Source organism: Pantherophis guttatus, chromosome 5 (genome assembly GCF_059756535.1).
Source record: "Pantherophis guttatus breed Tessera chromosome 5, ASM5975653v1, whole genome shotgun sequence".
NCBI classification, from domain to species: Eukaryota; Metazoa; Chordata; class Lepidosauria; order Squamata; family Colubridae; genus Pantherophis; species Pantherophis guttatus.
The window spans coordinates 5,216,623-5,233,183 of record NC_142067.1 but is presented as its reverse complement, the minus strand read 5'-3'; the positions used below and the strand labels follow the sequence as shown (position 1 = coordinate 5,233,183).

At 47.7% G+C, this 16,561-nt stretch overlaps 1 protein-coding gene across 1 annotated transcript in view; it reads right to left on the bottom strand.

The window, feature by feature from the left end:
• Window positions 1-2,432: 2,432 nt before the first annotated feature.
• The window catches only part of USP35 (ubiquitin specific peptidase 35), a 39,245-nt gene continuing 25,116 nt past the window's right edge, over window positions 2,433-16,561 (bottom strand). The window contains exons 6-11 of the mRNA XM_034408273.3: window positions 16,324-16,482; window positions 14,510-14,703; window positions 10,448-10,541; window positions 8,360-8,466; window positions 6,466-7,678; window positions 2,433-3,382 (exon numbers count right to left, since the gene is read on the bottom strand). Of these exons, the coding sequence (XP_034264164.3) occupies window positions 3,206-3,382; window positions 6,466-7,678; window positions 8,360-8,466; window positions 10,448-10,541; window positions 14,510-14,703; window positions 16,324-16,482 (1,944 nt within the window). The 3' untranslated portion in view covers window positions 2,433-3,205. The remainder of the gene's footprint in view (window positions 3,383-6,465; window positions 7,679-8,359; window positions 8,467-10,447; window positions 10,542-14,509; window positions 14,704-16,323; window positions 16,483-16,561) is intronic.

Below are 16,561 nucleotides of genomic sequence, written 5' to 3'. Positions count from 1 at the left end.
AATAAATAAACTAAGGATTAACTGACATGGGGATCATTTTTGCATGTCTCGTTTTTTCTAGGATGATCATTTTTGTATGGCTCGTATTTTCTACGTGTTTCCCTTTTCTTCTTTATACTGTCACTGCTATTCTAATAGCAAACCCTTCATCGAAGTCATTGCATGACATTCTTGATTAAAGTATCTTTCCATTGATATATAATTTTGTAGTACTATTCCCAAAAAAAAGCAGCGTTATTAGCTAGTTTTAGAAAATACACTTTTCCCAAAAGGTTTCTACAATTTTGGCCACGACTGTAGATCGTGGGGGGGGGGGACCCTGCCCAAGCAGAAAACCCTTTACCATTTCAGAGAGGTGATTATCCGGTCTTTTGTTAAAAAACTCCAGCGATGAAGCATCCCACAAGGCAAGCATCCCACTGAGTAATTGCTGTCATTGCAAGGAAATTTCTCCTTAATTCTTTTAACAGAGAGCGGAAAAATTCAGAGAGGCTTTGATGGTATCGTTATTATACATATAATTAGAATCTTTGCTAAGCTTTCTTCTTAACCATATCTACCTCACAAATTATTTATTTATTATTAGTTCGATTTATATGCCGCCCTTCTCCGGAGACTCAGGGCGGCTTACAATGCTTTTAAGCAATAGCCTTCATACTTTTGTATATATCTGCTTAGTAGGGCTTTTGGGCCCTCCTAAGCGGTGTTCTGTTTTATACAAAGTCAGCTTATTGCCCCCACAATCCGGGTCCTCATTTTACCTACCTCGGAAGGATGGAAGGCTGAGTCAACCTCGAGCCTGGTGAGATTTGAACTCGCAGTAATTGCAGGCAGCTGGCAGCTAAACACTACTTTAACAGTAGTTTAGTCCACTGCACCACCAGGCTCCTGACATTATTTTCCTTGGAAAAGCAATTAACAGAATAACGGAGTGGGAAGGGACCTCGGAGGTCTTCTAGTCCACCCCCCTCAATGCCGTTCAAACAGGAGACCCTCTGCTGTTTCAGCCTAACGGTTGTCCAATTTTTCTTAAAAAAAAACCTCCAGTGATGGAGCAACCCACAATGTCTGGAGGGAAGCCATCCCACTGAGTAATTGTTATCAGGCCAGTTACCAAAAAAAATAAAATAAAAATAAAAATTCTCTCTCCTTTCTCACAATTTTGCTTTGGGAAGTTAAGACATTTCCTTGCGCTGCGGATTAAAATTTGTATCCAGAGTCATAAGACAAAGAATTTACCAACTAAAAAACAGACCTGAGTATTTTATGGCCCTCAGGCCACATCTGAGGCCCTTTGTCTGTCCCTGTCCGGGCTGTATGGATTGTTTTTATTTTGAAGGCAGCTATTTTTTTTCCCCTCAATTTAACAGAATCTTAACAGAATAAACAGAGTTGGAAGGGACTTTAGAGGACTTCTAGTCCAACCCCTGCTCAAGCAGGAGACCCTATACCAGGGATGGCGAACCTTTTTGCCGTCGCGTGCCAAAAGCGGGGGGAGCGTGGCGAGGGCGCCCATGTGTGTGCCCACACCCATAATTCAATGCGCCCCACCCCTGCGCATGTGCCCCACCTCCACTTTTAGCACATGATGGCACAGTGGGCCCGGTAGGCCCGTTTTTCACCCTCCCCAGGCTCCAGGGGCTTTCTAGGAGCCTGGGGAGGGCAAAAACAGCCTTCCCCATCCCCCCGGAGGCCCTCCGGAGGCCGGAAACAGCCCATTTCCCAACTTCTGGTAGGACCGAAAGACCCAAAAATCAGCTGGCCGGCGCACACATGTGGGCTGGAGCTTAGCTACGGCAACGAAACTGATCCGGTTCCGTGTGCCACCTGTGGCACCCGTGCCATAGGTTCGCCATCACAGCCCTATACCAGTGATGGCGAAACTTTTCGGCACTGAGTGCCCAAACCGGATTGTGCACACATGTGCCAGCTGGCCGGCGCACGCATGCCTGTTTGGGGGGCCATTTTCTGGGCCGCATGCCTGTTTGGGGTCCATTTTCTGGCCGTTTTTGGCCCAAAACTTGCCCTGAAAACGCCCAAAAAATCGCCCTGAAAACGCCCAAAAAACAGGCCATTTTCTGAGCCTGGAAATGGGCCGGAAAAGCCCCCAAAAATGGAAACCAGAAGAGCAGCTGGGGATGGCACGCGTGTACACAGAGAGGGCTCTGCATGGCACCTCTGGCACGCGTGCCACAGGTTCGCCATCACGGCCCTATACCATTTTAGACAAACGATGGTCCAGATTAATTGTTCTCACTAACCATGCTTTTAAAATATTCTGGTTTAGGATGATGTGTGAACCTATAGACAAATATGCAGATAGAACATATCACAGTTTCTCAGCCTATCTTCCCTTTTGCGAAGAATTAGAATTTGTCTGGTTTTTCACTTCGTCCATATGGAATCTAAGTAGGTCTCGTAAAGCACAATTTATGGCTCGTTGCGGTGTTTATCGACTTCAGCAACTTTTAAGATGGGTGGACTTCAAGAGAATAACAGAGTTGGAAGGGACCTTGGAGGTCTTCTAGTCCTACCCCCTGCTGAAGTAGGAGACCGTATGCCATTCCAGACATATGGTTGTCCAGTCAAAACCTCCAGGGATGGAGCAGAACTTCTGAAGGAGCACAACTTCTGGAGGCAAGTTCTTCCACGGATTAATTGTTCTACTTGTCAGGAAATTTCTCCTCAGTTCTAGGTTGCTTCTCTCCTTGATTAGTTCCCATCCATTGCTTCTTGTCCTGCCTTCAGGGGTTTTGGAGAATAGCATTAACGTCCGTACGTCTGTGCGTACATGCCTACACATCTTCAACAGCCCTATGGGTTCAGCCCTCCATGAAGTCCTAGTTTGTCATGTGGCCCCTTGAGAAAATTAATTGCCCAACCCTGCATTAAGGAGGTCACAATAAACATTGGCCCACCCTTCAGTGAGGACACTTCATCAAGATGGCGACTTGGTAGGGCCTCAAAAGTTGAAGCCGTGGCACCTTCTTTCTCCTACTTCCAGGAAGTGCACTTTTATGACAGGTTGAGGTCACCCTGGTCATGGTTGCTCCAGAGAACATCGTTTTCCATAGTTCGGAGGAAGAATAAACTATGATCGTTCTCTCCCTCCAATCCTGGTTAGACTTCCAAGGCCACAAGGTCAAGGTGAAGGAATCCCATATTTGATGGTTGAAGGATTAACCATCTGCTTTGGGCACAAGGGCTAAAAGACCAGTCCATGGAAGGACCCCGATCCACCTCCACCAGGGTCATGGCTGCAACCCCCTGAGGCACCTTCATCATCCTCGTGGTCATCTCTGTCAAGATCTTTCCACCAAACGGAAGATTTCGGCAAAGCCGAAATGTAAACCTTTCTACTTCTGGCTTGCTTTTCTTGTTCCTGTGGATGAAAAAAAAAGAGACACACCCAGACAAAAACTACACACACATACGTATACACATCAACACATCCACACACAAAACCCAGCTCAAGCAAGCACATAAATCTCCAGTTAATGAAATAGGGGGGGGGGGAACCTAACTGGGAAGGAAGCCCCAATGGTGCTTTTTTTCTGGAGGCAACTGGACTTCCTTGTTTTTTCTTTTGAAGATGTTTCGCTTCTCATCCAAGAAGCTTCTTCAACTCTGACAGGATAGTAGGGAATGGATAGCGGGGAATGGAAGCTGAAGAAGCTTCTTGGATGAGAAGCGAAACGTCTTCAAAAGAAAAAAAAACAAGGAAGTCTGATGGACTGTCTGCTAAATAATCGTATTGGTAAAGCGGCCACCACATTTTCCAGACTTACAAAGCGAATATGGCTTAATAAGAAGCTGACGGAACTGTTGTGGCTCCGTTGCCTGAGCCTGGGCTATCGACAAATGCAGACTCTGAGAGTGAGGGGGAGGAGTTGGCAAGGTCTCCCTCTCCAGGACCCTCCTCTCTGGCAATGCCTCCGGAGGACACCGAAAGCCAAACGATAGGCTCAGAGCCAAGCACGTCCCTGCAGCCACAGGTGGACAGCGATGAAGAAGATAAGTGCTGGCTGGACCCTCGACAGAGGCGCAGGGAGAAGCGTGCACAGCAGAAGGGAAGGCGTGCCAGAGATTAGCTGAGTCACTGGACCACACCCCACAGGGTATAAAAGGGGGTGTGGTGGCCGGTTCAGTTTGTGACGAGCAAAAACTGGAAATACTCCATGATCTCTGCGTTACTGGACTTTGCCTGCTTTATCGGACTGCATTTGGATTAATCCTTGTATTGTTGACACTCTGCCTGTTTTATCGGAATGCTGGCAGTCTAATCTTTGTTTTGTGCGAGTAAAGTCTGAATTGGCAGCTAGCCACTTGGTTGCTGCCAGCTTTATCATCAAAGAGTTTTGTCATGTGGCTTATTAACTCCGGGCCGTCTGTGTGGGTGCGTGTGGGGTACGAGGACAGAACAGGAACATACAAAGATCCAGGTCTATAGAGCCTGCGTCCTGAGCACACTCTTGTACTGCAGTGAGTCTTGGACCCTTTATGCACGGCAGGAGAGAAAGTTGGACACCTTTCATATGCGCTGTCTCCAACGTATTCTTGGCATCACCTGGCAGGACACAGTTCCAAATAGCGCAGTCTTGGAATGTGCTGGAATTTCTAGCATGTGTACACTTCTGAAACAGCGACGTCTATGCTGGCTGGGGCATGTCGTGAGAATGGCTGATGGTCGGATTCCGAAAGATCTCCTGTATGGAGAATTAGTGCAGGGAAAGCGCCTTAGAGGGAGACCACAGCTGCGATATAAGGATATCTGCAAGAGGGACCTAAAGGCCCTGGGAATGGACATTAACAACTGGGAAATCTTGGCCTCCGATCGTTCAGCCTGGAGGCTAAAGACACAGCATGGCCTTCTCCAATTCGAAGAGACACTTGTTTGGCAGGCTGAGGCAAAGAGGCAGTCCCAGATCCAGCAAAATCTGGGAGCTGGGCAGGGGACAGAATGTATCTGCCCTCAGTGTGGAAGGGATTGCCACTCTCGAATTGGCCTTTTTAGTCACACCAGATGCTGTTATAGGATCTCTTTCCAGAGCACGATACCACAGTCTCTTGAGACTGAAGGATGCCAATGACATGTATGCTAAAATAAAGCCAGGTCATGGCACACGCTTGAAAGTAAATCAAGAAGCCTGTAATTGTCGGAGTGTGTCTGGCAAGAACAAAGAATGCTTATCTACAGAAAATACGCATGTGTAAATCTTGTAACAATTCTGGGTAGTTAGAAAGCTGATCAAAGTAACAAGAGTTAGACAACTTGCAGGCCTCAGCTAAAAATTAGGAATAGAGATGGCCTGCAGCCAATAAAATGTCTATTAGATAACTCCTGGGGCATTCATTAGCAAAAGACTTAGGAATAGGGACAGCTAGAGACCAATAGAACAATTTGTAGAATTATTACTAAAATGTTTATTAGATGATATTTCTTATTATCTCGCCTTGTCCCGCCTTCTCTTTTAGTGAAAATGTATAAAGCTTTCTTAATCCTTTGTTCTTGGCTCTCTTGGCATTTTGGCCAGGAGCCCTTTTCCTTGGAGTACTCCAATAAAAAGCAATCAGATAACCTGCACCTCATGCCTGGTGTCCATCACTGGCTTTGGCACCAGGCTCAGACCCGAATTGGGGACAACAAATCCACTTGCCTCCTTTGGGACAACCATGACCTGGATGACTGAGAATCTGCATAGTGTCAGACTTCGATGCTATCTCAAAATAAATGAATTTCCAAACTGCCAATCTTTAAGGAAATCTTTTCTTTAATTGAGCACAGCCACCGGATCATGACTCGATGAGGACAAGACTGACCTTTTGCCCCCCAATCCCTCCCCTTGTGATCCCCAAATCTCTGCTTCTCATTGGCTATCTTCCAAGTCATTCTTCAGACTTCTTGTCTCGTCATTTCCCAGGAATGTCTCCCCCCTTCATTTCCACAACAACCCGACTTCAAAGGGATTTAGCAGGCAAAAGTTCAGAGCTTATCTCTCTCTCCCTTCTGCTCTCTATGCCAGCGTCGAAGCGCTGACACATAGACTTTTAGCAATACAATTTGGGATGAAGACTCTTGGAATGGTGAGGGAATAGGAATGGATTTCCAGAGGAAAAAATGGCAGACTATAGGCCATTTTAGTCCTGTAGCACCACTTGGGTGACCCTGAGGACACAGATAAACCTCCAAGTAGCCTCAACGACCTGCTAAAAGGATGCAAATGACCAGCTGTCTGCAAAGAGTATCAATCCTTCCATTCCCCACCATCCAGTCAGAGCTGAAGAAGCTTCTTGGTTGAGAAGCAAAATGTCTTCAAAAGAAAAAACAAGAAAAGTCTAGTTGAAAACTCCAGAAAAAGCACCTTTGGGACAACCATGACCTGGATGATTGGGAATCTTTACAGACTTTTAACTGGGGGGGGACCCCAAAAGAAATGAGTCGATGATGGTGGGAAACCATATTACCTGCAAGAATAAGATGTTATCTTTCGAGATGGCGTCCATCAAGTTTTTATCCGGAGAATGTAAGCTTCCATTTGTCCAGCTGGGTTCTGGACCAGCTCCATTTGTGGCCTGCCTCGCTCTTTGTCTGTAGAACAGAAGGTAAGCCGTGTCCTTCGGCAGGAATGAGGTCACGTTGCTCACAGATTCAAAGGATGAGAAGAAAACCCTGGTGTCGTTAAAGATGTACCACTGGATCTCGACATCCGTAGGCTTCGTTGAAGCCATGTTCCAAGTGTTGTCCTTACAAAGGCTCTCAGTGGCCGGATCCTCACATTCCCTGGCATAGCAGTAGTAATGGCCGCTTTCTGAGGAGACCCCAGAATGGACCACCACGCTACAGAGATCGTACACTACCGAAGAGAAGTCCTTGCAGGACGAAGTCCATCCTGACGTCCTCGCTTGGTCAGAAGAAGACACCAGGACCGGCAGCTTCAGTATCAATGGGACCGAGACGTTGTCAAGGATCTTCTTCCTTCTCATCGTTCCGAGGTCGAAGGAGAACCTCAACAGGGTGAGGATGAGGTAGTGAGGTCCCTCCGTCAGCTCGGTCAACTTCTCAGCATCTTGAAGGGAGGCACAGTTCTCACAGTGGTACCTGTTCTCGGCGGTCAGCATCTCAGGTGATAAGAAATAATTTATCAAATCCGGAACAGATCTGGAGGCCCGACAACCAGAAACTTGCTTGTGTAAAGCCAGGTCAGATTTTTTGACGGGCTTCACTTCAACAACGTCTCGTTCAGATGTCAAGGGGAGAGAGGTCTCTTCAAATTTTGACCCAACGGCTTCCATAGGTGGGCTTTTAGAAGGATTCTCCTCAGGGTCCCTCAAGATCCCTGACCTAGTTGGCAAATCCTTTAGCTTGCTTTGAGTCTGGATCCTTGACCGAGAGATCTTAGGACCTGTTTCTTCTCCAGATCCAATCAATGCACTGCTGATAAATCCAGCCTGGTGGCCATCAGCTGGGGGAAACGCTAAGGAGAGATCAGTGAAGGCTTCTTCTCTGGAGGAGACCTGTAGGCACTTCAGACAACGGATCTTGGTCTTAATTTTGCCCCCAAACATTTCTTCCACTAGGGTTTTGCTGGCGGAGGGATGTCTGTCCACAGGAGACACCAAGGAACATGCCTTGAGCTTCTGACAGATCCTTCTACCTGTTCGCTCTTCCTCATGAAGACTTTGGGAAAAACAAAGAGATACTAAGGCATAGAAATTCTCCTTTTAAAGCCAGAACAAATGTGTTTTTTTTTTTAAAAAAAAAGAACACCATCTTGGACTCAAATGATTGTTCACTGTCTTCTTAAAAAAACCGTCCATTGTGAATCCAGATCTAAATCTCCTCTGAATTTGGAAGCCAGCATTATCAATGAATAAACTGCTGGTTTGAATTATTTATATTTATAACTGCTGGCTTGAATTATTTATGATTGTAATTATTCCCGTAGCCTTTAAATTTATTATAGCTGCCAACTCTCCTGTTTTCTTGACAAAGTAATTTCACCTCAGCCTTGGACAACTTAAACCAAGGGTCTCCAGCCTTGGCAACTTTAAGCCTGGAGGACTTCAACTCCCAGAATTCCCTGGCCAGCTTTGCTTTGCTGGCCGGGGAATTCTGGGAGATGGAGTCCTCCAGGCTTAAAGTTGCCAAGGTTGGAGACCTCTGGCTTAAACCATTGTTTCTCAATGGTGGCCTCTTTAAGATGTGTGGACTTCAACTCCCAGAATTCCCTAGCCAGCATGGCTGGCTGGAGAATTCTGGGACTTGAAGTCCACTCATCTTAAAGTGGTTAAGGCTGAAAAAACGCTGGGTTAAATAATCCAAATCACATTTTCTCAAACCATTTTCAATCTACTTTACCGATCGAGCAGGTATTTCAGATATTCCGAGCAATCTTGCTGGGCTCCTCGGGTGAACCAGGGGGGCCACGAAGCCAAAAAGAAGTTTTCAGGAGAAATCGCAGGCCGCTGACAGAGATATCAGAAAGGGAAGAAAGCAGAGAATTAAAAAAACAAACAAGCATTGAAAGCGTTTTGGTACCTGCAGTTTAGATATCAGGCTGTCCTATTTTACCTGGGCCTTTTTTTCATTAAGGTTACTGGAATTGATTTTTTTTCTTTTTTACCTGCTAAATTTATACATGAGTGTATTTTAATTTTGTACGTAGTGGTTAAGGTGCCATCCTCGAAACAAGGAGGTGGTGAGCTCTAGTCCCACCTTAGGCATGAAGGTGACTTTGGGCTGATCACCAGGAGACTGTGAATTCTAGTGCCACCCTAGCCATGAAAGCTAGCTGGGTGACTTTGGGCTGATCACTAGGAGACTGTGAGTTCTAGTGCCACCTTACCAACGAAACCAGCTGGGTGACTTTGGGCCAATCACCAGGAGACTGTGAGTTCTAGTGCCATCTTAGCCATGAAAGCTAGCTGGATGACTTTGGGCTGATCACTAGGAGACTGTGAGTTCTAGTGCCACCTTACCCATGAAAGCCAGCTGGGTGACTTTGGGCTGATAACTAAGAGACTGTGAGTTGTAGTGCCATCTTAGCCATGAAAGCTAGCTGGGTGACTTTGGGCTGATCACCAGGAGACTGTGAGTTCTAGTGACATCTTAGCCATGGAAGCTATCTGGATGACTTTGAGCTGATCACTAGGAGACTGTGAGTTCTAGTGCCAGCTTACCCATGAAAGCCAGCTGAATGACTTTGGGCTGATAACTAGGAGACTGTGAGTTGTAGTGCCATCTTAGCCATGAAAGCTATCTGGGTGATTTTGGGCCAATCATCAGGAGATGGTGAGTTCTAGTCCCACTTTAGGCATGAAAACCGACTGGGTGATTTTGGGTCAATCACCAGGACACTGTGAGTTCTAGTGCCACCTTACCCATGAAAGCCAGCTGGGTGACTTTGGGCTGATCACCAGGAGACTGTGAATTCTAGTGTCATCTTAGCCATGAAAGCTAGCTGGGTGCCTCTGGGCTGATCACTAGGAGACTGTGAGTTCTAGTGCCACCTTACCAACGAAACCAGCTGGGTGACTTTGGGCCGATCACCAGGAGACTGTGAGTTCTAGTGACATCTTAGCCATGGAAGCTATCTGGATGACTTTGAGCTGATCACTAGGAGACTGTGAGTTCTAGTGCCACCTTACCCATGAAAGCCAGCTGAATGACTTTGGGCTGATAACTAGGAGACTGTGAGTTGTAGTGCCATCTTAGCCATGAAAGCTAGCTGGGTGATTTTGGGCCAATCATCAGGAGATGGTGAGTTCTAGTCCCACTTTAGGCATGAAAACCGACTGGGTGATTTTGGGTCAATCACCAGGACACTATGAGTTCTAGTGCCACCTTACCCATGAAAGCCAGCTGGGTGACTTTGGGCTGATCACCAGGAGACTGTGAATTCTAGTGTCATCTTAGCCATGAAAGCTAGCTGGGTGCCTCTGGGCTGATCACTAGGAGACTGTGAGTTCTAGTGCCACCTTACCAACGAAACCAGCTGGGTGACTTTGGGCCGATCACCAGGAGACTGTGAGTTCTAGTGCCATCTTAGCCATGAAAGCTAGCTGGATGACTTTGGGCTGATCACTAGGAGACTGTGAGTTCTAGTGCCAGCTTACCCATGAAAGCCAGCTGAATGACTTTGGGCTGATAACTAGGAGACTGTGAGTTGTAGTGCCATCTTAGCCATGAAAGCTAGCTGGGTGATTTTGGGCCAATCACCAGGAGATGGTGAGTTCTAGTCCCACTTTAGGCATGAAAACCGACTGGGTGATTTTGGGTCAATCACCAGGACACTGTGAGTTCTAATCCTGCCTCAGGCATGCTGATTGGGGAATTCTGTGATTTGAAGGTTGAGAAGCACATCCCTAATCATTATTCAAATAAACATGGAGCTTAGGGGCCCCAAAAGCAACACCCTACAATTAAGAAAAATGTTCAATTAATTACCTGGCTGTGCTCTAAAAAAGCAAAGAGCCATTGTAATTTTGCCATCAGCGGCTGCGAGTTGTTCTCGGCTAAATTCAACACCGTCCGCCTGAAACTGTAAAAGAAAAGATTTTCCCCTTAAATTTAAAAAGGGAAGCTTGTTACAAAATCCCAGCGTCCGTTAATCCATTTACTTAAGCCCAGATCCCAGGTGAATGGAACCCGTAGGCACATAATCACCCTTCCTTTAAAGTTCGTTCCAAACTATGAAAATATAAATAATAGGTCTGCCGTGGACGGCATTATATGACCCTCTACAATCCTTGAATGGCCTCCAGGTGGCCTTAGCTAAAGTACAAGCTGAATTAAACGGAGGTGGTTTTGTCCCCAAATAATTACATTTAGTTCTTCAACCTTCCGTACAGAAGGTTGTGGCTTTGTTCATTGCAAAATGCCAAGCATAGTTTTGTCCTGGGTTGTTACAAGTACCCTGGTGGCGCAGTGGTTAGAATGCAGTATTGCAGGCTGACTCTGCCCACAGTCAGGAGTTCGATCCTATTGCTATTGCTATTGCTATTGCTATTGTCTGTCTGTCTGTCTGTCTATCTCTCTATCTATCTCTCTATCTATCTATTTATCTATCTATCTATCTATCTATCTATCTATCTATCTATCTATCTCTCATCAACACCCGTGGTGGCGCAGTGGTTAGAATACAGTATTGCAGGTTGACTCTGCCCACACTCAGGAGTTCGATCCTATTGCTATTGCTGTCTGTCTTTCTGTCTGTCTGTCTGTCTGTCTCTATCTCTCTCTCTCTATCTATCTATCTCTATCTATCTCGATCTATCTCTCTCTCTCTCTCTCTATCTATCTATCTATCTATCTATCTAGATCTATCTCGATCTATCTCTATCTCTATCTCTCTATCTATCTCTATCTCTCTATCTCTCTATCTATTTCTCTATCTATCTATCATCAAGAGCCATGGTGGCGCAGTGGTTAGAACACAGTATTGCAGGTTGACTGCCCACAGTCAGGAGTTCAATCCTATTGCTATTGCTGTCTGTCTTTCTCTCAATGTCTGTCTGTCTGTCTGTCTGTCTGTCTGTCTGTCTGTCTGTCTGTCTGTCTATCTATCTATCTATCTATCTATCTTTCTATCTATCTATCATCAAGAGCCGTGGTGGCCCAGTGGTTAGAATACAGTATTGCAGGTTGACTCTGCCCACAGTCAAGAGTTCGATCCTGACCGGCTCAAGCCTTCTGTCCTTCCGAGGTGGGTAAAATGAGGACTCAAGATTGTTGGGGGCAACAGGCTGACTCTGCAAACTGCTTAGAGAGGGCTATAAAGCACTGTGAAGCGGCATATAAGTCTGAGTGCTATTGCTATAAATCAGTTATAAGTTCTTGTCTTCTTGATTTAAAATGATTTAAATACTCCAGCTCAGCAAATAACAAGGTTGGCCTGTTTTGGCTTGAGCTTGGAATCTAGGCAGGTTGAAAGCTGGTTAATATGTGGAAGGAACGCCACCAGGAAATCCCAGACTTTGTAGGCCGGACTGTAAATTTCAAGGAACATCTGGAAAAAGGCAGTTAATAAACTCCTTCCATATCGCTATAAAATCCACTGCCCATTCCTGAATACAACTCAGTTGATCTTTATCAGATGCTGCGCTAAAGGCCCGTCTCCAAATTCAGCAAATTTGCTGGTCCTGCTAGGCTAAAGTGATCGAATAACCAGAACTTGAGATGTGTGGATTAATTCTTACAACTCCGAGGATAAATCCTCAAAAGTGCTATTGTTACGTTTCGTAACGATTGCCATGCCCCCTGTCGGAGTCTGAATCTGTGAGGGAAGATGAGCTGGAACAAGAACTGGCAGAGAATGAGAAGGTGGCTCAGTTGGCCTTGGAGGAAACTGGGGAAGGGCAGAGTCAGTCCAGGCAAGGCTTTTCTGAATTAGTAAGGCCTGCAGACAGGGAGGAGCAGGAGAGACAGAGCTCAGGAGAAGAGCAAGGACCACTCCCTCCTGATCCTAGAACAAGGAGAGAAGAGAGAAGGCGAGAACAACGCAGACTGAGCCAGCTGCAAGGGAGGAGAGTACCCTACCCCCCACTTCACAAGGCACACCTGGGGACTGAGATGTAAGGAGGTGCCGGTGGGAGAGGAATTTGTCGGGAACAAGCGTTGAATCTGCGGGGCCTCCTGTGCACTTGCTGACGCCTGGAGATTGCTGTACTCTGTCTTGTGGGGTTTGCCCGGTTCGTCTGCTTTGCTGAACTTCTTGCTCTGGTTACTGTTTTGCTAACCTGGCTTACTAGACTGCTGACCCTGGTTGCTGTGTGGCTAATTTTGCTTACGGGGCTACTCCCGGGGTGGGCTTCCAAAATTTTAGCAAGGGGTTCTCTGCCCGGTTGCTGGGTGAGCGTGGCCATGGTGGGCGTGGCCTAGTCGGCCTCCTGCACCATGGCGGGGGGGGAATTTTTGCCCTCCCCTGGCTTCAGAGACTTTCCTTGATCCTCCGGGAGGGCGAAAACGGCCTCCCCAGGCTCCAGAGGCCCTCTGGAGCTTGAACATCTGGTAGGCCCATTTTTCGCCCTTCCTGAGCCTCCGCGCGCGCCCTGCACTTACCTGCATCCAAAATGGGCCACGTGGGGACTCCTGGGAGGTGTGGGGCAGGCAGGGCCAGCTAGGAGTGGGATTTGGGGGTTCTCCGAACTGCACAGAATCGTAGCTAGAGGTTCTCCCGAACCCCTGCGAACCCCCAACAGCCCACCCCTGGACTACTCGCAGCCAGAGGCTTCTGAAGGTGCATGCGAGAGCTTTGCTCCAGGACTTGTAGCAAATGTGGGGACGTTTAGGGGCACAGTAGGAGCAATAAAGGGGTGTTAAACCTGTTCTCTGGTTGTGTTGCTTTCGTGCCACACCCCGGGTCATCACAACGATGGACCTGCTCGGATTAGATGCTTCTAACAAGGACACAGGTAGTCCTCCACTTATAACCATTGGTTCAGCAACCGTTGGAAGTTACAACGGCACTGGAAAAAAAGTGAGTTACGGCCATTTTTTTCCATACTTGCGACCGTTGAAGCATCCCCATTGGTCACATGGTCGAAATTCAGAGGCTTGGCCACTGATTTATATCGATGACAGTTGCAATGTCCTGGGGTCATGCGATCACCTTTTTTTTTTTTTAATTTGATTTATATGCCGCCCTTCTCCGGAGACTCAGGGCGGCTTACAATGTGCTCAGCAATAGCCTTCATCCTTTTGTATATTTATACAAAGTCAGTTTATTGCCCCCACAATCTGGGTCCTCAATTTACCTACCTTAGAAAGGATGGAAGGCTGAGTCAACCTTGAGCCTTGGAGAGATTCGAACCAGCAGTAATTGCAGGCAGCTGAATGTTAATAACAGGCTATTAGTCTGCTGCGCCACCAGGCTTTTGATGACCTTTACACGGCAAGTCAATGGGGAAGCGCGATTCACTTAACAACGGTGTCGCTAACGCTTACTGTGGCCAGAAAAGTCGCAAAATGGGGCAAAACTCCATGAACGTCTCGCTTAAGCAATGGAAATTTGGAGCTCCATTGTGGTCGCAAGTCGAGGACTAGCTAACTCCCATTCCCTTGCATATTTAGACCAGGGATTTGCAACCTTAAACACTCAAAGAGCCATTTGGACCCGTTTCCCACAGAAAAGAAAACACCGGGAGCCACAAAAACCCTTCCCGTGCCTGACTATTTCTTGAGCGGCCACAAAACTAGCATATGTAGTTGAATTAAACGTTCTGTTTTCTTCTGAAACTTTTCTTTTCTTGGATTTATCCATGGTTGGCCTACCGGGGGTTGAAAAGCTCAAGAAATCGCGTGCCAGAGGGTGTTGCACATTGGCGATTGTGACGCATATTTTGAGTGACAGGGAGCCGCAGCAGAGGGGTGAAAGAGCCACATGCGGCTCCAGAGCCACAGGTTGCTGACCCCTGGTTTAGACAGAGGGCGAGAGACCGCATGCGTTAAAACCCCTAAATACAAACACAGAGTGAGGGGAGGCAGAAGCGGGAGGGGGGGGCTGCCTACTCTGAGGCCATGAAGAGAGCTTGGAGGATGCTGTTCATGTAGCAGGTGTTCCCCAGGTTAATTAACCCAATCTTCCCGGTTTCCGATTTGGAGGCCAAGCGAGGATAGAGGTTGGCCAACTCGTTTTTCTGGGAGGTCCATGCGTTCTGCCCCAGCAGATGCTTAATGCGATCTTCGTTAGGAATTGGGAGAGCCTTCCAAGAAGAGAAGGGGAGAGAAAGAGAGAGGGAGAGTGGTGGGTGGGTGGGTGGGTGGGGGAGAGAGAGAGGGAGAGGGGGAGTGAGAGGGGGGAGGAGAGAGAGGGAGAAAGAGAGAGGGAGAGTGGTGGGTGGGTGGGAGAGAGAGAGGGAGGGACAGGGAGGGGGAGGAGAGGGGGAAAAGGAAGAGGGGGAAGAGAGAGGGAGAAAAGGAGAGTGGGAGGAGAGAGAGGGAGAGAGAAAGAGGGAGAGTGGGTGGGAGGGAGAGAGCGAGGTCAGTGGGTGGGAGAGAAAGAGAGGGAGGGAGAGGGTGGGGGGAGGAGAGAGAGGGAGAAAGCAGGAGAGTGGTGGGTGGGTGGGAAAGAGAGGGAGAGGGTGGGGGAAGAGAGAGGGGGAAAAGGAGAGAGAGGGAGAGAGAAAGAGGGAGAGTGGGTGGGAGGGAGAGAGTGAGGTCAGCGGGTGGGAGAGAGAGGGAGGGAGGGAGAGGGGGGAGAGAGAGGGAGAAAAGAGAGAGGGAGAGTGGTGGGTGGGTGGGAGAGAGAGGGAGAGAGGGAGATGGAGGGGGGAGGGGGGAGGGGCGGAGGAGAGAGAGGGAGAAAGAGAGAGGGAGAGTGGTGGGTGGGTGAGAGAGAAAGGGAGGGACAGGGAGGGGGAGGAGAGGGGGGAAGGAAGAGGGGGAAAAGAGAGGGGGAAAAGGAGAGAGGGGGAGGAGAGAGACGGAGCGAGAAAGAGGGAGAGTGGTGGGTAGGAGGGAGAGAGCGAGGTCAGTGGGTGGGAGAGAAAAGGAGAGTGTGGGAGGAGAGAGAGGGAGAGAGAAAGAGGGAGAGTGGTGGGTATGTGGGAGAGAGAAAGAGTGGGTAGGAAAGAGAAAGAAAGGGAGAGGGTGGGAGGACAGAGAGTGAGGGAAAGGAAAAGAGGGAGAGGGGATGGGAGAGAGAGGAGGGAAAGAAAGAGGGGGAAAGAGAGAGAGGGAGACAGAGAGAAGGTGGATGGGAGAAAGAGAGGGAGAAAGAAAGAGGGAGAGGATGGGAGGAGAGAAAGAAAGAGAAAGGGACAGAGAGAGAGAGAAGGAGGGAGAGGGGGAAACAGAGAGAGAATTAGCAGAACATTGTTTTTTATGGTCATTTTATCGAACTGATGGGCACGCTGGCATTATGTGGGCAAATGTTGTAAACCTGTGCTGCCCATCAGTTAGCCCTTCGAGGTAGTCCAGACAAAAAGCATAATCATGAATACTAGGGAGTCAGTTTGGCCTAGTGGTGAAGGTACCAGTCTACAAACCAGAAGATGATGAGTTCTAGTCCCACCTTAGGCATGAAAGCCTTCTAAGTGATTTTAGGCCAATCACTTTCCTTCAGCCCAGCCCAACCTCACAGGGTTGTTGTTTTGGAGAAAAGAGGAGGCGGCAGGAGTATCAGGTATGCTCCCCGCCTCGAATTATTTGTAAGAATAATAATGGCAAGGTACAAATAAATAAATACAATTTTAAAATAACCATCCTTACTAAACCTATCCAAGCCCAAGGAAGGTTTGAAGCTAAGGCTCTGATTCTAACCCAGGCCAAAGTTTGCTAAAAAATTTAAGACTTCGTTGCGGACGGAAAAAAACCAGCCTTACTTTTATCGCTTCCACCAGAGGCTCGTAGAGATCTGGAAATCCTGAGAAACAGAAGAGCATGCAATGGATCAGTTCGGCCAGCTGATCCAAACATCGCGATGCCGAATTGGAGTTTTCCTTTTGGAGGGCACCGATCACTCTGGGAATATGTGGCAGAAGCTGTTAGTGGAAATAAAACATTTGAGAGGTGTTGAGGAATGGAATCTGCACCCAAGGAAAAATGTGAGCATGTAGCGAA